Source organism: Choloepus didactylus, chromosome X (assembly GCF_015220235.1).
Source record: "Choloepus didactylus isolate mChoDid1 chromosome X, mChoDid1.pri, whole genome shotgun sequence".
In the NCBI taxonomy this organism is placed as follows: Eukaryota; Metazoa; Chordata; class Mammalia; order Pilosa; family Megalonychidae; genus Choloepus; species Choloepus didactylus.
This window is the reverse complement of record NC_051334.1, coordinates 41,581,992-41,606,281: the sequence shown is the minus strand read 5'-3', so window position 1 is coordinate 41,606,281 and position 24,290 is coordinate 41,581,992. Positions and strand designations below refer to the sequence as shown.

At 37.3% G+C, this 24,290-nt stretch overlaps 2 protein-coding genes across 8 annotated transcripts in view; one reads left to right on the top strand and one right to left on the bottom strand.

Moving 5' to 3' along the window:
- The window catches only part of CASK (calcium/calmodulin dependent serine protein kinase), a 524,745-nt gene that overhangs the window by 324,048 nt on the left and 176,407 nt on the right, over positions 1–24,290 (top strand). The window lies entirely within an intron of this gene.
- GPR34 (G protein-coupled receptor 34) lies at positions 36–8,540 on the bottom strand. 2 transcript variants are annotated; one of them, XM_037820739.1, is made up of 3 exons: positions 8,462–8,540; positions 7,709–7,807; positions 36–3,534 (listed from the first exon to the last, which is right to left on the bottom strand). In XM_037820739.1, exon 3 carries the CDS (start codon positions 3,453–3,455, stop codon positions 2,331–2,333), a length of 1,125 nt encoding a protein of 374 aa, XP_037676667.1. In that variant the 5' UTR covers positions 3,456–3,534; positions 7,709–7,807; positions 8,462–8,540; the 3' UTR covers positions 36–2,330. The 2 variants fall into 2 exon arrangements, with proteins under 2 accessions (XP_037676667.1, XP_037676668.1); XM_037820740.1 differs by lacking the exon at positions 7,709–7,807 and having other exon boundaries at positions 8,462–8,532.

Here is a 24,290-nt window from a genome sequence, read left to right as displayed (position 1 = left end):
CTTCTCTCCTGGTTCTGGTTTCAATGGCTGTCTCCAAATGCCTTTGAGCATTTCTGTCTAAGCTCTCTGGGCTTTTACTGTCTTTTAACCTCTTCACAAAGGACTCCAGTAAAGGACTAAGACCCGCCTTGAATTGGGTGGGTTACATCCCAATTGAAGCAACCTAACCAAAACGCCCCACCCACAATAGGTCTGTACCCACAGGATGGAGTAAAAGAACATGGGAACATGGTGTTTTCTGGGGTACATAACAGCTTCAAACCAGCACATCTACCAATAATTTTCTTTTAATTTTGAGGACATGAGGGAAGATCAATATTTTCATATTTTAAAATCATACAAATAAATGATGATTTCAGTTAGGTGGTATTTATTAGGACAAGGTAATTAACATAATTTTATTACTTGTTTTTGAGCCTAGTTTTCCTGCAAATTTCAATTTTTATTCTCAGATATTGCCTGTTTTTTAAATATAATTCTGCCTTGACTATTCTTCATTCAACCAATTGTGTGCACTTACTGAAATATTAAGTAATACAAGCCAATCTCATTAAAATTAATTCAACTCTAACAAGAATCTTCATGCTCTTTAACAATGATTTCCCAGCCAATGACCTAAATTAGGTTTTAAGAAGTATTTTGACTATAAGAACTTCTCATACTCCGTGATTGATGAATGGATGGATCCTTGGAGTTTATCATAACAGACTTTTATATATTTAGGTAACAGAATTCCAGTTCTCTGTTTGACCAAATAACTAGACAAATGCCTATATGAGCCAAACTTTTGAGAAAGGTTGCCTTAGTGATACATCCAAGAATGCAATTTAATTGAAGTTCCGTACAGCTATATTCAGACAGATTGGCTAGAAAAAAGCCAGGTACACCCACTGTTTCATTATTCTTTTAAGCATCCCTCCCTCTCTTCCTTCCTGTCTCATTCATTCACTTAATTTTAATCTACAGGTTTTCTTTGTCTTATGAAATATTTCAAACATCCAGAAATGTACCAAAAATAATATAATAAACACCTATGTACCTAACACCCTGGTTTAACAGGCCTTAACATTTTGCCATGTTTGCTTCAAATCTCTCCAGAGTAACCATTAACTTGAGGTTGTACGTGGTGTATATTACCATGCATGTTTTGTATTTTTATTGCATAAGTATAGCTCCATAAGGAACATGGTATTGTCTTATATGTTTTTCTATTTTATATAAATGATTTCATGTATTACATACCCTTTTTAAAATTTATTTTTTATTAGAGAAATTGTAGGTTTACAGAAGATACATACCCTTTGGCAGTGTGGTTTTTTGGTTTTACTCAACATTGTTTTTGAGACCTGCCCATGTTGATGCATGCAGATGTAGTTCACTTATTTGAAGTGCTGTGTAGTATGCCATTTTGTGAATAAACTAGCGTTTATTTCTCTGTCCTTTTGCCGATGGATGGTTAATTAGGTTGTCTCAAATTGTTTAGTATTATGAAAAGTAGTTCACTGAGCATTGTTACATATGCTTTCTCATGTACATAGTTGAGTGATTCTATAAGATATATACCTGGTTGTGGACGTGCTGGATCATAGGGCATGCACATCTTCAATTTTGCTAGGCGTTTTACAAAGCATGGTCCAAGATGGCTGAATTGTTCATAAATCTGTTGTAAGGTGAAGTTTTAAGTCCTGTTGCTAGGCTATTGGATTCTTAACTCATCTGTTGTTTGATTTTACTGTACAATATTTAAATTCTTTCTATTTCTTTCTAAGTAGTGATAGATAGTGGGTGATTTCATTCTTTTGTATTGGAATTTTGTTAATTATCATTTCACTGGATAGGCCTGGGCACAAATGGATACACTGGCAAATTATACAAGCTTTTAAAATGTCAAACGGACATATATTTTCTGACATTTTAAGTAGGCCCTCAAAGCATTTAACTCTTACTTTACACACCCTTTAAATTAGTATCATGTGCTTGATTTTAATAACTACTTTAGTGACATTAGAAACTGACATTTTCTTTATTTTATTGTTAAAGCCATGAATTTCACTTAACCTTATAATCTATATTAAAAGTGTTAGGTTAACAATTTTTCAAAGATTTTACATAACATTTAAAATCTAATGATGACTATAAGGTTTTCTTTCCCTTGAAATATTTTACAATTAAGCCAATGAAATACCACAAGTAAGAAAAGAGCTTTGAGAATATCTGAGTTTTGTAAATGCTAGAGCTTTGTTTCATACTTGTTTAGTTCTTCAAGGAATTAAGAGCTGTTTTTTTATCATTGTTTTTAATAGTTTAGCTCAAGTACTTTGAGAAGTAGACTAAATTTTAACTCCAACAGATGTATCATGCAGGGAGTATCCTGGTTTAAATTCTGAGGTGCTTTCACTCCTGCTTGCTTCCCCTTGAAATCGTCTAGAAATCAGTTGGCACATTGTTTTGCGGATGTTACTGGACATCAGGAAGTACATGACTGGATCTAGGCAACTATTGAAAGACGAGAGAACCAGCATGATCTCATTGGTTTTGTGAACAATATCCTTCCAGTAGCAAGATGACATATTTAGCTGTGAAGAAATGTAGATGAATCGAAAGGCGTGATAAGGAACAAAGCATATAGTAAAAATGATAAGTACAATAAAGGAATTCCGGGCTATTGTGGCATATTTACCAGAATTAGGAAATTTTGACCTCCTTTTAGAAATCCTCAATAGATTCTTGCCAATCTTAATATATGAAAGGATTGTTAGTAGGAAAATTAGCCAGAACATTACCACAAGAATGAAGTTAAAAATTGCTTCTCCTTTTGCATCATGCTTATCTCTATAATGGAAACACATTGTGGAATTATGCCCTTCTTTCTTAAGTGTTAAGATAATCATAGTTAAAAATCCACCAAGAGCAATTGCCCATACTGTACAGCAAACATAAATACTTTGTTTGGTTGTTAATGCTTTCCGTTGTTGTACAGACCGATTAATTTTTATGTAGCGATCCAAACTGATGAATCCAAGTAAAATAATACTAATGTACATGTTCATATAAAATAGCGTTCCCACAACCTTGCAAAGAATCACACCTAGTGTCCACTTGTTTTGGTTAATGTGATACATTATTCGGAAAGGGAGGCAGAAGATGAGTAGGAGGTCTGCAATGGCTACATTAAGTAGATAAATTTGAATGGAATTTCTTTTGCGGTGGATACCCAGAAATACATAGAGGGCAATTATGTTCCCAACCAGTCCCACAATGAAAATAATAGAGTAGAATGTTGTTAGCACACTAGATAGTAATTTTTCATCCATAAAACAGGTGGTGACATTTGACGCTCCTGAGAAGTTTTGTGCCGATTGGTTGCTGTGATTAGTTATAAAGCGTGTTCCATGGGAGAAGTATGACCAGTTGCTGATTGAAGTAGTCATCATTGTTACCATGTGACTTCTCATTGTCTTCTGTAGGGCTCAAACAGTGAAGATGCCAATTGACATGTTCCTTGTGTGTTGTTTTATTCTTCAGGGATTTTTCCTACAACAGAATGTCAAAAATTGAGTCATTTGCTATTTTAAAAAACAGCTACTTTAACTTGAAACATAAATAATAAATGATTTATTTCCAGATATTGTAGGAAACTTTAGTTCTTTCCTTCTTTGGACTAATTTGGATATCTACACTATATATGCAGCAGCATTTTGGTATTACCAAACAGCAAATATAGTAGGATCTTATAGAGTGTCCTGCTCCAACCTTCCCTTTAGCTGTGGTATGCAAGCATTCAAGGTTTGTTTCATTTATTATCTTGAAATAAATAACTGAATTAGGAGATCATCTTTTCTTTGGGGGATTGTTGGGGGAATGGAGAAGAAGGTGAAGAGAAATGACAACTGATATTTTTTGAAGATGAACATCATCTTTCCCTGAAGCTAGTTATAGCCTTATGAGTGTGGCCCACTGTTGGCCCTGCCCAGCTTCAGAACCACATGTTGCTTTGACCCTTTCCCTCATTCATATGTGCCATTCATTCATTTTGTCACATGTTGCCACACGCATGTGGCAGATAAACTGAGGTGGTCTCTCATTCCATGGTGGGGATACAGGAAAGGGTCCTAAATCTCTTCCATTGAACACCTGAGACCAAGATGGGGTTATTAAAATCATTTGCCTACAGGGCATACAATTAACATAACAGACCAAGAGAGCATAGCACCTGCTTAGTTACTCAAACTTTTATAATGCTGCACAGGAGAACAAAATAGCCAAACAAAACCAAGTCAAGTGGCGACTGCCAGTTAACCACTCCTGACCTAGAAGCATAGGATCACAATGTAGATAGGAAGCAGGATGTGCAATCCAAGATTTTGAAAGTAACCAACTGCAGCTTAAATATGCCCTGGGTTAGGTCATTTGAGACTGTTGCTAGAACCTTATAAGAGATAGTGGGTGAATTCTACTTGTTTGCAGTGGCAGAGAATGTTAGCAGTGCTACTTGTTATTGGCCCTTTCCAGGGCATTGACTGCTATGAAGAGCTCAGTCTGAGAGCTCATCTTAACAAGCTAGAAGATGTAAGGAAAGACCCGGAGTTCTCACATTCCTTTCTTAGAGTGACTGCCCTATTTCCCAATAGCAGCCTCTGAGCAGGTGTAATATAAAGGGATTCAGAGTAGGGTTTTCAAAATCAGGCCTAACTAACTCTGTGACCTTGGGCAAATAATTGAACTTTTTCTAGGCCTCAGTTTTCTCATTTGCAAAAAATGAAAAATCCATATGAAGAGTTTAACCCTGGCACATAGCAAATGCTCAGTAAAAGTTAGCTTTAAAAATCTCTTTTGATTAATCTCAGTTTGGTAAATATGTCATACCTGGCTAAGTACTGCTTGAGAAACCAAGATGAATATGGCAGAAACCTTGCTCTTAGGGAACATTTTTGTGGAAGTGTGCATCCAAACCCTGAATACTAAAATCACAATAATTAATATCCTGAACTGACATTATAAATAGAGAAAAAAAGATTTTGAAGAACTTGCCTTTCCTAAAACTCTACCATTATATGATGAATTAGAAACTATTCCGGTGGAGGGGTAAAATTCAGGTTTAAATTTTTGTGAAGGAGGGAATTGATTCTAAAGAAGAGGAACTGACTGGTAAGGAGGAAGTTATATAATCCCTGGTAAGAACCTGGGTTCAAGACAGTGGAGGGGGGGGAATGGAGGAAGGAGGGAAGACTGAGTCAGCCTGTTGTGTGTCTCGATGGCAGGAAGACAGATTTCACAAAGTTTGTAGAAACTTACAAGCATGTTTTTTATTATCTGAGACTCTAAAAGGGAAAAGCAATCTAGGAAGAATGGCAGGCTGCCAAAAATGAAACTGATAATACAATCTGAACTACCAGGAAGAGGAAAAGGGGGTCTATAGAAGGACTTGTGTGGTGTGACTACACAGGGAACCCTCAAAGGGCTCAGGTATAAAAGTATATCTCCTGATGAAAGGGAGATGAGGCACAAGAGATGATGTGATTCTAAGAGTTCAGATAGCGCAAATGACTTTAAAAACTCATTTGTAGGTAGTATTTGTTTTCTTCTTCTCCCTTGCTAGATTTTAAGCTCCTTTAGGGTAAGAACCAGGTCTGTTTTGTTTGCCTATGCATACCAATTAGCACAGTAAATATTGTGAATGAAAGATGAAATTTAGTAGAAATCTGTATAAAGTTCTAAGTATGGCTATCAAAAATCAACTGTACAAGTACAGGAAGGGCTTCAGTTGCATTAATAAAAACACAATTGCAATTCACTGCAATCACTTTATCAGTCGGGCAATGTGACTGTAACAAAAAGCAACTCCATCTTTGGTTGAAGTCATCGATCTGTAGTATCTTAAATGAAGGCTAGTACTACTAATCTGGCTCCGTTCCAAGTCGGTGGAGTCTCACCTGGAATACAGTGTTTCATCCTGAGCAGCACATTTAGAAAAGGCCACAGACCAAATGGGGAGAAGAGCTCAAGTCAGTCTGAAGAGCAAGTTGAAATAGGTACCTTACCCTGGAGATGTGAATGCTTTACGACGAATCCATGAAGTAAAGGGTTCCACCTTGTTATGTGTGTCTTTAGAAAGCAGAACAAGGACCACTGAGTAGAGATTGCAGAGACAGATGTTGTCTCCTTTTAAGGAAATGCTTTTTTAGAAGGGAACAATCTATCTTGGGAGGCAATAGGGTCTTACTGCTAGAGAGTTTTGAGACTTTGGGTACTTTGGAAGAAGGAGTCTCAGTGGTTCTCAATCCTGGCTGCATATTAGAATCCCCTTAAGGGCTTTTTAAACATAACAGTGCCTGGCTCCATCCTGAGATATTCTGATTTAATTGGTCTGGAATGGGCTCCAGGCAACGGTTTTCTTTAAAAGCACCTCAGGGATTCTAATATGCAGACAGAATTGAACCCTTGAGCTAGATGGCCAAATCATTAACTACTATTTATTTAGCACTTGCTGTCTACCAGACACTGTGTTAAGCACATTTATATTATTTCATTTACATAATCCTTCCAATAAATGTGTGAGATGTAGGTATCACAGAAGAGGTATGACCCCTACCCGTGGCCACACAGCTCTTAAAAGGCAGTGCCCAAGTTGGGGCCAAGATATGTCTTGACTTTTAGAGCCCAGGATCCTTTTCACCAAACCTCACTCTTTATCAGATATGATCAGCATTTTCTTTAAGAATGTTGAGTTATATCAACAGTGTTTTGGCATGATTGACTTAACATTATCCACATCTCATTTTTAAAAAGAGATAATGCCATCTAGTTTTACTTTTATGGAAAAGGTATTAATTTTTTTATTTGGCATGTCCATTATACTATCTAAGTTCAAAGTTTACAGAACCACAAATCATTCATCAGAATGTTCAGCACACCCTCTAGAGCATATCTTTTCAAACTTCCTTCTAGACCAGTTAGCTGTAATCAGGATGTCTCTAGAAAGCTGTTAGCACAAAGTACATATCCTGAAACCATTTGCTTCAGCCCTAATCTGCAAGTAAAATAAACAAATAATAGTTGGACAAGATATCCACAGTAAACATTTCTGGTTTTGCTTTATTCTCAAACTTAATAATAAAGCAAAGCAATGCACTTGTTTAAATAGAACAGTAGCCACCATTTAGAACCACGTGTTAGATGTCTAGTGTCCAATTATTTATTAACAAATTAACAGATTAGATTCTGTTCTAATCTTAATGTCTGGTTTCTGCCTCCTTTAAGGTCGGTTGGCACATTACAACGTGCCAATTGCTTATTATTCTTAAGGCCATTTATTGACTTTGTAAAAACGACTTGCTTGATAGGTTTAGAATTGCCCATGAAGACAAGAAACAAACCCCTGTGTTCACATAGTGGACTAATTTCCCAGTTAACATGACTGGTGACCCATTTGTTATATTGAAGTGGTCGCAGTGGTTTTCTGCTAATACATGGTAAGTGTTTTTGTAATGTTGTTACATGGCAAATTATTAAGTTCACAACCCTAGGTTAGTGCCCACCGCCGCCACCACCCTACCCCTATCAATTTATTTTAACTGGCTCATGGAGGAGCTACTGCACTGAAGGGCAGGATCCAACAGATTCCACTATGGCTCCAGGTGAGCAGAAGCTTTTTAAATGCAGTTTTGCATGTTTGTGAAAACATCAATTGCCGTGTTAAAATACATACCTATTTGGTAAGGGGAGCAACCTTTCACCGTTTTGTTTTTTAGTTTGACTTGATAATGACTGAATCATTCAGGCCATGCTTCTAAAACTGCATTAATTGCTGCATACAGAATGAAAATTGAAAGCATATTACTTTGGGAATAATGCTCTTAGCAATTATATTAGGTTTTGCTATAAACTTACTTGTGTTAAAAAAACAATTTTTTTATTTTAGTTAGTAGAATTAGCTAAAGTGTATTTTGCTTTTTCTTTCCTCTAATATTCACCTTATTTATTTCTGAAACCCCAAATTTAAAATTTAATTGGTAATTACAATAAAATAGTAACAATGTATTAAAGAAAATACTGTAATTGAAAAGAGAAAGACCACATAGCTTAATAAAGTTAATAAGTTACAGATAATTTATAATACATTGGAAATAAAATTTGTTGCATATGAAAATAACTTTTAATTGATGCAAATAGATCTGCATGGCAATATACAAAATATAGTATAAACAATGTGATTTTCAGTATGAGTCTAAATACCTTGAATGTCCTAAAATTCTTAAAGTAACTAAAATGACATGGCCTCATTTTCATCGAGGCAGTGGTGTCATTCAAGCAGTTTACTTTAGTGATTCTAAAAGCAAAGTGTTGCTGGTATTAGAGTAGCCTCATCACCATGAATCAGGTTTCACTTTTAGTGCTCAGCTAATCAAATTTTAGTTGAAATAAAGGATCATTTATTTAGCTGAAATCAAGGAATACTCACAGTTCAGTCTCTCCTGAAGTAAAAGGAGCTGAGCCCCCAAGCTTCCCTAAACACAGAAACTTGTCTTGCTTGTGTCAGCTGGGTTCCTCCATCCGGTCGTGGTTTTCTTCTCCTTTATATTCATGTGTGGTGGTAAATTTTTTTTCTTTCTTTTTTCAGTATGACAATCCTCAGGCTCCTTTTGAAAATATTAAAAGGCCATACCACCATGTAACAGCATTATGTTTAAACTCAGTCAACACTTAAGTTTAGGAAATTATATATATACATATATATAAAACTACCTTCCAACTTAACAATTTTGGAAAGTTTCCCTCACCCCCCAAAATAAAGAATTTTCATACGTAATAAGCAGAAATACACCTTTTTGGGGTTTTTTTCCCAAGAAATGATACATAAGAGGCTATATGGGCTTTCAAAGCACAAGCATTGAATTTCCATTTCTTTTTGGATAGTTTTAGAAATTAAGTTATTCACATAAAATGGCATTCCTGTAGTGAATTATACTACCATGAGTTGTGAAATTATTTTATTCTCTAATTATTTTAAGTTGTTTTATTTTATCTGTTCATTATTTGAGTATATTTTCATGTATTCCTTCAAGACCTTGGCTTTATTTTCTAAAACAATCTTATACTTTTAGGACTAGATGAGATTTGTGATGATATTCTCCCCTTTTCATCACTGCAATAAACACTCTCAAGTAAATTAAAATATCTCCTATAATTAAAGAAAATAAAGAAGGGATTCTGTGGTTTGTTTTGGGCCTATTCTAATATTTAACCACTATCTGTCCGTCTTTATAACTGCTGGCCCTGCAGTTTAGTGTCATTTCCCTTTTTTTCATTGTCATTTGACATGAAGAACCAGTTAGTTTTTGTCCTCCCCATAATTGTTACCCTGCAGACTTATTTACCCTAAATAATGTTTAAATCACTGGACCTTATCTAACATTCTAATTATTTCTCCAGATACTCTTCTGAGCTTTTTGTTTTATATATATATGACACTTGGGACAGAATATTTTTTAATTGCTAGAATAAAAATATTCTTCAGCTCTTGCTTCCCCCTAGAACCTCTGAGATGGAAGGTGATTACTGTATTGGTCTGGCAGTATAATTTTTCATGACTAAATAGGTGTTTACCTATTAGCTTTCTTTTTCATGAACTCCATTATAAATACTTTTATTATGCTAGCTATTCTTTCACACCTTAGCCATCTCTTTTCAAAATACTAATTCTGTTTTAACCTTTAGTTCCCTGGTAGCCCTACTGTAACTGTTGATTCTATTTTCTCTTCAATATGAGTCAACAAAGCTACCATCAGATCTGAATATGATCAGCCCATATAAACTTTTTCTAGGTCTTCCATTATATGAGCTTGTTCCTGTTCAATCTGAACGTTCTACTTTCTTTCCTATGTTCTTATCTTACTCCTGTATATTATACTCTTCCCTTCACCTTTCTTCTTTCTCCTTTGTTGGTATCTTAAGCTTTTTTATTTATATAAAGCTAGAAATAGAAAAGAAGAAAATAAAGATATATGGTTGTTTGGTGTATTCTATCACTGATATCATCATCCTCTTTTCATCTAAATCCCAAACCTGGCTAAATCCAGCTCACCACCTACTCCAGGTTTGAACCCTGCCAGCTGAAGTGATGACTGCTGGATACAAATGCATAGTCATGCTGATTGGTCTTGCTTTAAATTCATGACCACAAACCTCAAGTGCTACCAGCAGTCTTACTATATTTCCTTAGTCCAGTGGTTCTCAAAGCATGGCTCCCAGACCAACAGCATCAACAACACTCAAGAACTTGTTAGAAATGCACATTCTTGACCTCATCCCAGACCTATGAACCCAAAATTCTGGGAGTTGGGCCCAACAATCTGTGTGATTCTGAATTTTAAAGTTTGAGAACCACTGCCTTAGTCGATTCATTCTCCTACTCTTTGAAAAGACGTTTTCACACCTTCACTCTTCTCAAACTACAGCAATCCCCTCCCTTTCCCCACTGATGATCATTTTTTATTTCACTGAAGAAATAGAAGCACTTAGAAGAAAGCTTCCTGACTTCCTACCTCCACATCTACCTGTATCTACAGGTACCCCTGTACCCTGCTTTCACTGTATATTACTGTTTTAGTTTCCTAGGCTGCTTTGAAGCAGATACCACAAAATGGGTTGGCTTTAAACAACAGAAATTTATTAGTTTACAAGCTTACGGTTTTGAGGCCGTGAAAATGCCCAAATCAAGGCATCATCAAGGCGATGCTTTCTTCCTGAAGACAGGCTGCCATTGATCCTTGGCTCCTCTGCCACATGGCAAGACACATGGTATCTGCTGATCACTCCTTCTTTTCCAGGTTTCATGACTTTCAGCTTCTTGCTTCTATGGCTTCTCTCTCTCTCTCTCTCTCTCTCTCTCTCTCTCTCTCTCTCTCTCTCTCTCTCCCCCTCTCTCCCCCTCTCTCCCTCTTTCCCTCTCTATTCATCCTTTTTATAAAGGACTCCAGTAAGAGGATTAAGTCCCACCCTTGGCCACCCCTTAACTGAAATAACCTCAACAAAAGGTCCTACTTACAAAATAGGTTTACACTCACAGGAAAGGATTAGCTTTAAAAACATGGTTTTATGAGGTACGTACAGTTTCAAACCACCGCAATTACTTTCCATCCCCTCTCCTGGGTTATGAAGTTTTCCCTCCCATCAGCACACAAATGTCTCTTTCTTTAAGGGAAAAAAAAAAAAACAAAAAACCTCCCTGAAGATCCTCTAGGTGCTGCTATGGAGTCATATAGGATATATTGTGTGAAAATTCTGAATATTTATATGCATTTTCTTATTTAAAAAAAAAAGCAATAGAAGGATAAACCAAATACTAACAAAAATCATTACCAGTGGTAAGAGAGAGATGGTGGGGGGAGGGGGTTTACAAAAGTTACACTTCTCAGAATGGTAATTTGTTTTGTAGTTTTGACTTTGGAACCATGTAAATTTTTTGTATAACTGAAACATCAAATTAAGTCAAAATCAAATTAAAACAAATGAGTCTCACTGTGTAACAAATTGAAAGCATAACCAGAAGGAGAAGAATTATTTTAAGCAACTTTAAAGTGGAGTTGTTGTTTGACGTAATTCTAGATTTACAGAAGACTAACAAGAAAGTACAAAGGATTCCAGATTACCCTTCACTCAGATTTCCCCGTATGTTAAAATTTTACTACAATTGCTTTATCCCTCTCAATCTCTCCCTCTATCTATCTCTTTATCTATCTGTCTATAGCTATATGTTTTCTAAATAAGGAATTCCCTTATATAACCATATTATAGTTATCAAAATCAATAAATTTATATTGAATGAATACTGTTATTTTATCTACAGACCATGTACCAATTGTCCTCCTAATATCCTTTATAACAAATATAAAAACAAGGTCATGAATTGCATTTAGTTATGTTTCTTTAGTCTCCTTTAATCCCTTTAATCTGGAACAGTTCCTGAGTTTTCTTTCTACTTCATGGCATGGACAGTTTTGAAGAATATAGTCCAGTTACTTTCTAGAATGTCTTTCAGTTTGGGTCTGTCTGATGTTTTCTTATGATTGGATGTACTTATGTACTTTGTCAGGAATACCACACAGTATTCCTGAGTTCCAGAGTATTGCTGAGTATTGCATCATATCAGGAATCATGTGCTATCAATTAGTCCCATTGTTAGTGATGTTAATTTACATAGTTGTGTCTGCCAGGTTTCTCCCCTGAAAAATTACTATTTTACCCTTTGTAATTAGTAAGTATCTTGTGGGGAGAGACTTTGAGATTATATAAATACCCAAACTTTTACTAACCAGTTTTAGCATCCTTTGATAATTCTTACCTGAATCAGTTATGATAACTGTCATATAGTGATGTTCTAATTCCATCACTTCTACGTTTGTTAGTTGGTTTGCTACTTAAGTAAAAGCTTTTTTTCTCCTCCACTGGGCATACCTAGCAGTATATACCCTAAGGACAAAAAGAAGCACAAAGAAATCTTAAACAGCGTGTAGTAGACTTCTTACCGGTAGTATTGGTGGTGTTATTTTGAAACTTTTACACACGCACACGTACATACTCTGTAGGGTAAAGCAACTGAATAATTATATTAATGTCATAAGGTACCAAGATTACAAAATCAAAGAAGCAAAGTAAAAACCCTATAAATGAATAGAAGAAGCATCAGCATGAATTCATGGTTTACTTTTCTCCTAAAAAACATGTATATCTTAGTTCTGTCCACTGAAAATTGAAGCAATGATGTGCCAGTGATAATAGCAGGTAGAGTACCCAGATTATGGATTTAAATACCTTTCCCACTAAAAAAAATTGGAACTGCTTGGAGAGGTGGCCAATTCCAGATCTGGGGCAAGAAATGAACAAGATGAGCCTGGGACATCTTCTTGAATCTGAAAACAAGGAAGTTATGAGACTCCTTAGGGTCTTAAAAAACATTTAAGAGCCAACTAAATGGGGTTCCCATGGGCCAAAAATGGGACAATTTGAGCAACAACCACAAAAAAATGGCTACAGTTAATTAAAAATCTTTAGATTTATATATATATAGATATAAAAATCTATATATAAAAATAAAAACATGCAAAAATCTATAAATTCATAATAATCACAAAAAAGCAAGCTTTCATTGGTTACCTTTGGAGATTACCTAGAAACCAACTCATTATTCTGGAAATAGTTCATAGCAGCTTTACTCATGTTCCAGTTTGCTAAAGCTGCCATTCTGCAAAATACCAGAAATGGATTGGCTTTTATAAAGGGGATTTATTAGGTTACAAATAAGACCATAAAAGTTCCAAACTAAGGCATCAACAAGAGGGTACCTTCAGTGAAGAAAGGCTGATGGCGTCCAGAACACCTCTGGCAGCTGGGAAGGCACGTGGCTGGTGTCTGCTGGTATTTTGTTCTCGGGTTCTAGTTTCAGAATGGCTTTCTCCAAAATGACTCTGGACTTCTGTCTCTCTTAGCTTCTTCAGCTCTGTTGCATCTAAGTGTCTGGGGGTCCTCTCTTAGCTTCTCTGGGGCAAACTCTGGGCTTCATCTCTTAGCTTAGCTTAGCATCTCCAACATCCATCTGTCTCCATCTCCCAGCATCTCCAAGCTGGGTCTGTGTCGGCTCAGCTTCTCCTGGGGGCAGACTCTGGATTACATATGTTAGCTTCTCTCCAAAATGTGTCTCTCAGCTTCTCTGAGCTCCTCTCCGTGAGCTCTCTTAAAGGACTCCAGTGAACTAATCACTGGATGGGTGGGGTCACACCTCCATGGAAACGACCTAATCAAAAGATCCCACCCTGAAGGGAAATTTCTAGTAATTGATGGTGGGAAGGTGATGGCATTGCAACATTGTGAATGTGATTAATCCCACTAAATGGAATGCTTGGGAAGGGTTGGAATGGGAAGATTTATGCTGTATGTATGGTTCCACAAATGGAAAAAAAAAAGGCAGTCTAAATAGATAATAACAATTAAATGCCATAGATGATCCTGGATGAGATCTAAGAATAGAGGAGAAAAGGCTCAAAAGGACACAATTGGGACATAAGAAAAAATGAAATATAGAATGTAAACTTTATATCAATGTTAAATTTCTTGAACTTCTTCACTACACTTAATGGATTACATAAATGAATATTCTTGTTCATAGGATAGGTATATGTGAATTATATTATTTGTTCAAGGATGTGTGCAACTTGCTCTCATATGTTCAGAAGACAGAGCAATAGATGATGGATGATAGGGAGGGAAAGAAAGAAATGGTAAAACGACAAAATATTAAAGTTGGTAGATCTGGGTATCAATGGAGGGGGGTTGGGGTCTGCTGGAGTTCTGTGTATGGGGGTTGTATTATTTTTGCAACTGTTCCTGTAAGTTTGCATTTATTTCAAAATAAAAAGTGAAAAAAAAAAGATCCCACCCTAATCAAAAGACTAATAAGTCTGCCCCCACAAGATTGCATTAAAGAACATGGCTTTTGTGGGGGACATAGTAGATTCAAATCAGCACAACTCATAATATCCGACAACTAAAAACAGTCCAGACGTCCATCCACAGGAGAATGAACAAGCTGGTGTATTTATATGATAGAATACTTACTCAGCAATAAAAAGAATGAACTACTGATTGCAACAATATGGGTAAATCTCAGAGGTGTTATACTGAGTGAAAGAAGCCTTACTTAAAAGAGTACATACTGTATGGTTTCATTTATATGAAGTTCTAGTACAGGCAAAACAAACATGGTGAAAAAATAACAGAATAATGGCTTACATTGGGGAGTTAGGGGCAATGGGAAAGGGATACAGGAGCTTTCTGAGACGATAATATCTTGATAGGGATTTGGGTTTCACAGATGTACTCATTTATCAAAACTCCCTAATGGTACTCTAAGATTGTGTGTTTCTACCATGTAAATTTTACCTGAGAAAAGAATTTTAAACAGATTTTAAACTCGGTTTCATAATATGTATGCTGACATGTAGTAGTGAAATGTGCTGATGTCTACAACTTACTTTTAAATGCACCAAAAAATAAAATGAATTGGTGATCAGTTAGAGGGATGAATAGACATGTGATAAAGCAAATGTAGCAAAATGTTAATTGTAGAATCTAGGTGGCAGACATATGATTATCTTCTTACAATTCTTTCAATTTTCTGTATATTTTAAATTTTTTTTGGTAAAATGTTGAGAAAATCTCATATTTTGGAATCCCTAATTGTGGATCTAGTCATCAATGGCTGCTAAAATCCACTGAGTGAAAAGTTGGTGATGAACCTTAGATCAGGCAGACAACACCTGAACTCACTGATCAATCCTGTCACTAAAAGTAAGACAACTAGACATTATGTTCCTCCTGGTGTGATACAGTAGATATAGCACCTAAAACTGAATCTTAATCTAATCAAGCTTCTAGCTCTAACTGCCAACTTACACAAAAGTCGGGAGATTAAGGAACATATTAAAGAGGTACCATTAGCCAAGTCCAGATCATGGGTAATTCCATTGGGGAAATTGCCTAATATCTTAATGAATCAATGGCATGAACTTTTGGAAAAAGGTACTGGGTGGGGGGAGGGGAGGGTATCTGTTATAGAGTGAGAGAGATTTAAGAGGCATAACCACCAAGTGCAATATATATGTCTTGGATTGCATTTTGAGTATAAAAAGACTTTTGAGACATTAAAGGAAAATTGTGAAGTAGGTATTAGATGATATTAAAGATGTGATAATGATATTAAGTTTTTTTAAAGTCCTCTGTTAGAAGTACTGAACTATTAGGTGAAATGATATTATTTGCTTTAAAATGCTTCAGCAGAAAAAAAATGGTCAATTGTTCCTGCAAAGGAGAAGCTAAGCCTACTTATAATTATGCCTAAGAGTCAACCCCAGAGAACCTCTTTTGTTGTTCAGTTGTGCCCTTTCTCTCAGCCAATTCTGCAAATAAACTCACTGCCCTCCCTACCTGGGACATGACTCCCAGGGTTGTAAATATCCCTGGCAATGTGGGACTTGACTCCTGGGGATGAACCTGCACTCAGCATCATGGGATTGAGAAAGACTTGTTGACCAAAAGGGGGAAGAGAAATGAAACAAAATAAAGTTTCAGTGGCTGAGAGATTTCAAATAGAGTTGAGAGGTCATTCTGGAGGTTATTCTTATGTATTATATAGACATTCCTTTTAAGTTTCTAGTGTATTCGGAAAGCTAGAAGGAAATTCCTGAAACTGTTGGACTGTAATCCAGTAGACTGGATTCTTGATGATGATTGTATAACTATATAGCTTTTATCATGTGACCTTGTGATTGTGAAAACCTTGTGACTGACACTCCCTTTATCCAGTGTATGGGCAGATGAGTAATTAAAAAAAGAGAATAAATAAATAAATAATGGGGGGAATAAGGGGTATGGGATGGTTTGGGTGTTCTTTTTGTTTTTTTCTTGGAGTAATGAAAATGTTCTAAAATTGAAGTGACAGATGCACAACTATATGATGACACTGTGAGCCATTGATGTATACTTTGGCTAGATTATTTGGTGTGTGACTATATCTCAATAAAATTGCATTTAAAATGGTTAAGGATAGATTAAGCAAAAATGGCAGAATGTCAATAATTGTTAAAGCTCAATGATACATACATGGTGTTTACTAATCTTTTTTCTCCACTTGTATATGTTTAAAAGTGTAAAACCAAAAAAAAACTTCCTAGACTTCACATTCTCTTCCAGCTACATCCCATTTCTCTATTACTAGTACAGTAAAACTTTGAGAGATACCTGTACTTACTGTTTCCACATCATCTCTTCCCATTCTCTCTGGAACCTGATCCAATGGGGATTTTTGCCTCTATCATATCACCAAAACCACTTTTATCAAGGTTACCAGTCCAGTGATTTCCAAGTTTGCTAAATGTAATAATCAGTTCTTAATTCCATCTTAAAAGACCTCTCAGCAGCATTGAACACTATTAATCATTCCTTCTTGAAAGGTTTGTTTGATTAGCTTCAGGACATACCAAATTCCTCTGCTTTTCATTTTCTTCCTGTTTCACTATCTAGGCATTCTCTTTCCTTTGCTAGATTGTTCTCATTTACCTGACCTCAAATATTGGTGTGCACCAGGGCTCAATCCTCCAAGCTCTTCTCTTCTTTATCAGTACTCATTCCCTAGGCAATTTCATTCACTATCTTGGCTATAAATACTATTTATATGCTATTGGTTCCCAAATTTATATCTCTAAGCCCAGCCTGTCACCACATCTGATAAGCTCTCACGTTCAACATGTATGAAACCAAATTCTTGATCCCCCTTACAAACTCCTTCCCCAGTGTTCCCAATTTTAGTAAATGGCATCCTCATTTTCACTCTGTTGCTCAGTACAAAGCCCTAGTTGTCATACGTAACTTTTTCTCACACCCCATATCCAATCCAGCAACAATTGCTGTCGGGAATTTAGTCTGAACATACCCTATAGTTGACCAGTTCTCACCATCTCTGCCTCTATCATGCTACTCTAGTCCAAGTCACAATCTTCTCTTTCCTGGATAACTACAGTATCCCATATCTGGTCTCCTTTCTTCCACTCCCGTGCCCCTGCAATCTGTTCTCCACACAGCAGCCAGAGTGAGACTTTCAAAACCTAAATCTGATTATACTGGTTCCCTTCTCAAAAACCTCCAGTGGTTTACCATCCCACTAAGCATAAAAACCAGAGTTCTGACCATGGCCTTAAGGCCTTACATGATAGGGCCTTTGATCATCTCTCATCACATTTCCCACCACTCTTCCCCTTGCTTGCTCCTTTTCAGAAACACTGGCTTCCTTACTTTTCTCCAAACATACTCTCTTCATGACTCTGGCCCTTTGTATTTACTGGCACCCACAACTGGAACTTGCTTCTACTTGGCCTGCTCTTTCACTTCATTTTGGTCTCTGTTCAAATATTACCCCATCAAAGAGTCCTTCTGTGACCACTCTCCCTAAAATAATAGCTCTGAAATCCCCAAACCTGGAAAACTTACCTCCTTATCAGCTTAGTTTTACCTCATCACAGTTAACCTACCTGGTTTTACATTATATCAATTCATATTTATTTTTTTCTTTGCTTATTTTCTATCTTAAGTTTCCAAATTTTATGATTTATCTTAAAAATTTTATGACTTAAGAATTTATTGAGAAAGCATCTACACTCTAATGAGAAGTGCACAAATTTTCAAATAACATTAATTTAAGCATAAATATAGTCAACAGAGTATAAAGGAGATTCTTGAAGTTCCAGTTTAAGCTTCTGCTTCTCCTTCCTAAGAAGGTGATGAGGAGGCGGGGCAAGATGGCGGACTGGTGAGCTGTATGTTTTAGTTACTCCTCCAGGAAAGTAGGTAGAAAGCCAGGAACTGCGTGGACTGGACACCACAGAGCAATCTGACTTTGGGCATACTTCATACAACACTCATGAACACGTGGAACTGCTGAGACCAGCGAAATCTGTAAGTTTTTGCGGCCAGGGGACCCGCGCCCCTCCCTGCCAGGCTCAGTCCCGTGGGAGGAGGGGCTGTCAGCTCCGGGAAGGAGAAGGGAGAACTGCAGTGGCAGCCCTTATCAGAAACTCATTCTACTGATCCAAACTCCAACCATAGATAGACTGAGACCAGACACCAGAGAATCTGAGAGCAGCCAGCCCAGCAGAGAGGAGACAGGCATAGAAAAAAAAACAACCCGAAAAACTCCAAAATAAAAGCAGAGGATTTTTGGAGTTCTGGTGAACATAGAAAGGGGAAGGGCAGAGCTCAGGCCCTGAGGCGCATATGCAAATCCCGAAGAAAAGCTGATCTCTCTGCCCTGTGGACCTTTCCTTAATGGCCCTGGTTGCTTTGTCTCTTAGCATTTCAATAACCCATTAGATCTGTGAGGAGGGCCCTTTTTTTTTTTTAATCCTTTTTTCTTTTTCTAAAACAATTACTCTAAGAAGCCCAATACAGAAAGCTTCAAAGACTTGCAATTTGGGCAGGTCAAGTCAAGAGCAGAACTAAGAGAGCTCTGAGACAAAAGGCAATAATCCAGTGGCTGAGAAAATTCACTAAACACCACAACTTCCCAAGAAAAGGGGGGTGTCCGCTCACAGCCATCATCCTGGTGGACAGGAAACACTCCTGCCCATCGCCAGCCCCATAGCCCAGAGCTGGCCCAGACAACCCAGTGTGACGGAAGCGCTTCAAATAACAGGCACACACCACAAAACTGGGCATGGACATTAGCCTTCCCCGCAACCTCAGCTGATTGTCCCAGAGTTGGGAAGGTGGAGCAGTGTGAATTAACAAAGCCCCATTCAGCCATGATTTCAGCAGACTGGGAGCCTCCCTACACAGCCCAGCAGCCCAGAACTGCCCTGGGGGGACGGCACTCACCTGTGACATAGCACAGTCATCCCTCAACAGAGGACCTGGGGTGCACAGCCTGGAAGAGGGGCCCACTTGCAAGTCTCAGGAGCCATACGCCAATACCAAGGACTTGTGGGTCAGTGGCAGAGACAAACTGTGGCAGGACTGAACTGAAGGATTAGACTATTGCAGCAGCTTTAAAACTCTAGGATCACCAGGGAGATTTGATTGTTAGGGCCACCCCCCCTCCCTGACTGCCCAGAAACACGCCCCATATACAGGGCAGGCAACACCAACTACACACGCAAGCTTGGTACACCAATTGGACCCCACAAGACTCACTCCCCCACTCACCAAAAAGGCTAAGCAGGGGAGAACTGGCTTGTGGAGAACAGGTGGCTCGTGGACGCCACCTGCTGGTTAGTTAGAGAAAGTGTACTCCACGAAGCGGTAGATCTGATAAATTAGAGATAAGGACTTCAATTGGTCTACAAATCCTAAAAGAACCCTATCAAGTTCAGCAAATGCCACGAGGCCAAAAACAACAGAAAATTATAAAGCATATGAAAAAACCAGACGATATGGATAACCCAAGCCCAAGCACCCAAATCAAAAGACCAGAAGAGACACAGCACCTAGAGCAGCTACTCAAAGAACTAAAGATGAACAATGAGACCATAGTACGGGAGACAAAGGAAATCAAGAAGACCCTAGAAGAGCATAAAGAAGACATTGCAAGACTAAATAAAAAAATGGATGATCTTATGGAAATTAAAGAAACTGTTGACCAAATTAAAAAGATTCTGGACACTCATACTACAAGACTAGAGGAAGTTGAACAACGAATCAGTGACCTGGAAGATGACAGAATGGAAAATGAAAGCATAAAAGAAAGAATGGGGAAAAAAATTGAAAAAATCGAAATGGACCTCAGGGATATGATAGATAATATGAAACGTCCAAATATAAGACTCATTGGTGTCCCAGAAGGGGAAGAAAAGGGTAAAGGTCTAGGAAGAGTATTCAAAGAAATTGTTGGGGAAAACTTCCCAAATCTTCTAAACAACATAAATACACAAATCATAAATGCTCAGCGAACTCCAAATAGAATAAATCCAAATAAACCTACTCCGAGACATATACTGATCACACTGTCAAACACAGAAGAGAAGGAGCAAGTTCTGAAAGCAGCAAGAGAAAAGCAATTCACCACATACAAAGGAAACAGCATAAGACTAAGTAGTGACTACTCAGCAGCCACCATGGAGGCGAGAAGGCAGTGGCACGATATATTTAAAATTCTGAGTGAGAAAAATTTCCAGCCAAGAATACTTTATCCAGCAAAGCTCTCCTTCAAATTTGAGGGAGAGCTTAAATTTTTCACAGACAAACAAATGCTGAGAGAATTTGCTAACAAGAGACCTGCCCTACTGGAGATACTAAAGGGAGCCCTACAGACAGAGAAACAAAGACAGGACAGAGAGACTTGGAGAAAGGTTCAGTACTAAAGAGATTCGGTATGGGTACAATAAAGGATATTAATAGACAGAGGGGAAAAATATGACAAACATAAACCAAAGGATAAGATGGCTGATTCAAGAAATGCCTTCACGGTTATAACGTTGAATGTAAATGGATTAAACTCCCCAATTAAAAGATATAGATTCGCAGAATGGATCAAAAAAAAAAGAACCATCAATATGTTGCATACAAGAGACTCATCTTAGACACAGGGACACAAAGAAACTGAAAGTAAAAGGATGGAAAAAAATATTTCATGCAAGCTACAGCCAAAAGAAAGCAGGTGTAGCAATATTAATCTCAGATAAAATAGCCTTCAAATGCAGGGATGTTTTGAGAGACAAAGAAGGCCACTACATACTAATAAAAGGGGCAATTCAACAAGAAGAAATAACAATCGTAAATGTCTATGCACCCGATCAAGGTGCCACAAAATACATGAGAGAAACACTGGCAAAACTAAAGGAAGCAATTGATGTTTCCACAATAATTGTGGGAGACTTCAACACATCACTCTCTCCTATAGATAGATCAACCAGACAGAAGACCAATAAGGAAATTGAAAACCTAAACAATCTGATAAATGAATTAGATTTAACAGACATATACAGGACATTACATCCCAAATCACCAGGATACACATACTTTTCTAGTGCTCATGGAACTTTCTCCAGAATAGATCATATGCTGGGACATAAAACAAGCCTCAATAAATTTAAAAAGATTGAAATTATTCAAAGCACATTCTCTGACCACAATGGAATACAATTAGAAGTCAATAACCATCAGAGACTTAGAAAATTCACAAATACCTGGAGGTTAAACAACACACTCCTAAACAATCAGTGGGTTAAAGAAGAAATAGCAAGAGAAATTGCTAAATATATAGAGACGAATGAAAATGAGAACACAACATACCAAAACCTATGGGATGCAGCAAAAGCAGTGCTAAGGGGGAAATTTATAGCACTAAACGCATATATTAAAAAGGAAGAAAGAGCCAAAATCAAAGAACTAATGGATCAACTGAAGAAGCTAGAAAATGAACAGCAAACCAATCCTAAACCAAGTAGAAGAAAAGAAATAACAAGGATTAAAGCAGAAATAAATAACATAGAGAACAAAAAAACAATAGAGAGGATAAATATCACCAAAAGTTGGTTCTTTGAGAAGATCAACAAGATTGACAAGCCCCTAGCTAGACTGACAAAATCAAAAAGAGAGAAGACCCATATAAACAAAATAATGAATGAAAAAGGTGACATAACTGCAGATCCTGAAGAAATTAAAAAAATTATAAGAGGATATTATGAACAACTGTATGGCAACAAACTGGATAATGTAGAAGAAATGGACAATTTCCTGGAAACATATGAACAACCTAGACTGACCAGAGAAGAAATAGAAGACCTCAACCAACCCATCACAAGCAAAGAGATCCAATCAGTCATCAAAAATCTTCCCACAAATAAATGCCCAGGGCCAGATGGCTTCACAGGGGAATTCTACCAAACTTTCCAGAAAGAACTGACACCAATCTTACTCAAACTCTTTCAAAACATTGAAGAAAAGGGAACACTACCTAACTCATTTTATGAAGCTAACATCAATCTAATACCAAAACCAGGCAAAGATGCTACAAAAAAGGAAAACTACCGGCCAATCCCCCTAATGAATATAGATGCAAAAATCCTCAACAAAATACTTGCAAATCAAATCCAAAGACACATTAAAAAAATCATACACCATGACCAAGTGGGGTTCATTCCAGGCATGCAACGATGGTTCAACATAAGAAAATCAATCAATGTATTACAACACATTAACAAGTCCAAAGGGAAAAATCAATTGATCATCTCAATAGATGCTGAAAAAGCATTTGACAAAATCCAACATCCCTTTTTGATAAAAACACTTCAAAAGGTAGGAATTGAAGGAAACTTCCTCAACATGATAAAGAGCATATATGAAAAACCCACAGCCAGCATAGTACTCAATGGTGAGAGACTGAAAGCCTTCCCTCTAAGATCAGGAACAAGACAAGGATGCCCGCTGTCACCACTGTTATTCAACATTGTGCTGGAAGTGCTAGCCAGGGCAATCCGGCAAGACAAAGAAATAAAAGGCATCCAAATTGGAAAAGAAGAAGTAAAACTATCATTGTTTGCAGATGATATGATCTTTTTTTTTTTTTTTAATCATCATTTTATTGAGATATATTCACATACCACGCAGTCATACAAAACAAATTGTACTTTCGATTGTTTACAGTACCATTACATAGTTGTACATTCATCACCTAAATCAATCCCTGACACCTTCATTAGCACACACACAAAAATAACAAGAATAATAATTAGAGTGAAAAAGAGCAATTGAAGTAAAAAAGAACACTGGGTACCTTTGTCTGTTTGTTTGCTTCCCCTACTTTTCTACACATCCATCCATAAACTAGACAAAGTGGAGTTTGGTCCTTATGGCATTCCCAATCCCACTGTCACCCCTCATAAGCTACATTTTTATATAACTGTCTTCGAGATTCATGGGTTCTGGGTTGTAGTTTAATAGTTTCAGGTATCCACCACCAGCTACCCCAATTCTTTAGAACCTAAAAAAGGTTGTCTAAAGTGTGCGTAAGAGTGCCCACCAGAGTGATCTCTCGGCTCGTTTTGGAATCTCTCTGCCACTGAAGCTTATTTCATTTCCTTTCACATCCCCCTTTTGGTCAAGAAGATGTTCTCCATCCCACGATGCCGGGTCTACATTCCTCCCCGGGAGTCATATTCCACGTTGCCAGGGAGATTCACTTCCCTGGGTGTCTGATCCCACGTAGGGGGGAGGGCAGTGATTTCACCTTTCAAGTTGGCTTAGGCAGAGAGAGAGGGCCACATCTGAGCAACAAAGAGGCATTCAGGAGGAGACTCTTAGGCACAAATACAGGGAGGCCTAGCCTCTCCTTTGCAGCAACCGTCTTCCTAAGGGTAAAACTTATGGTAGAGGGGTCAACCCATCAAACCACCAGTCCCCTATGTCTGTGGTCATGTTAGCAACCATGAAGGTGGGGTAGGCAAATACCCCTGCATTCTCCACAGGCTCCTCAAGGGGGCACTACATCTTTTTTTTTTTTTTTCCTTGTTTGTCTTTTTTCTTTCTTTTTTTTTTTTTTTTTAACTTTCCCTTCTTTTTTAAATCAATTGTATGAAAAAAAAAGTTAAAAAGAAAACAAACATACAATAAAAGAACATTTCAAAGAGACCATAACAAGGGAGTAAGAAAAAGACAACTAACCTAAGATAACTGCTTAACTTCCAACATGTTCCTACTTTACCCCAAGAAAGTTACATAATATAGCAACATTTCAGTGAACTTGTTCC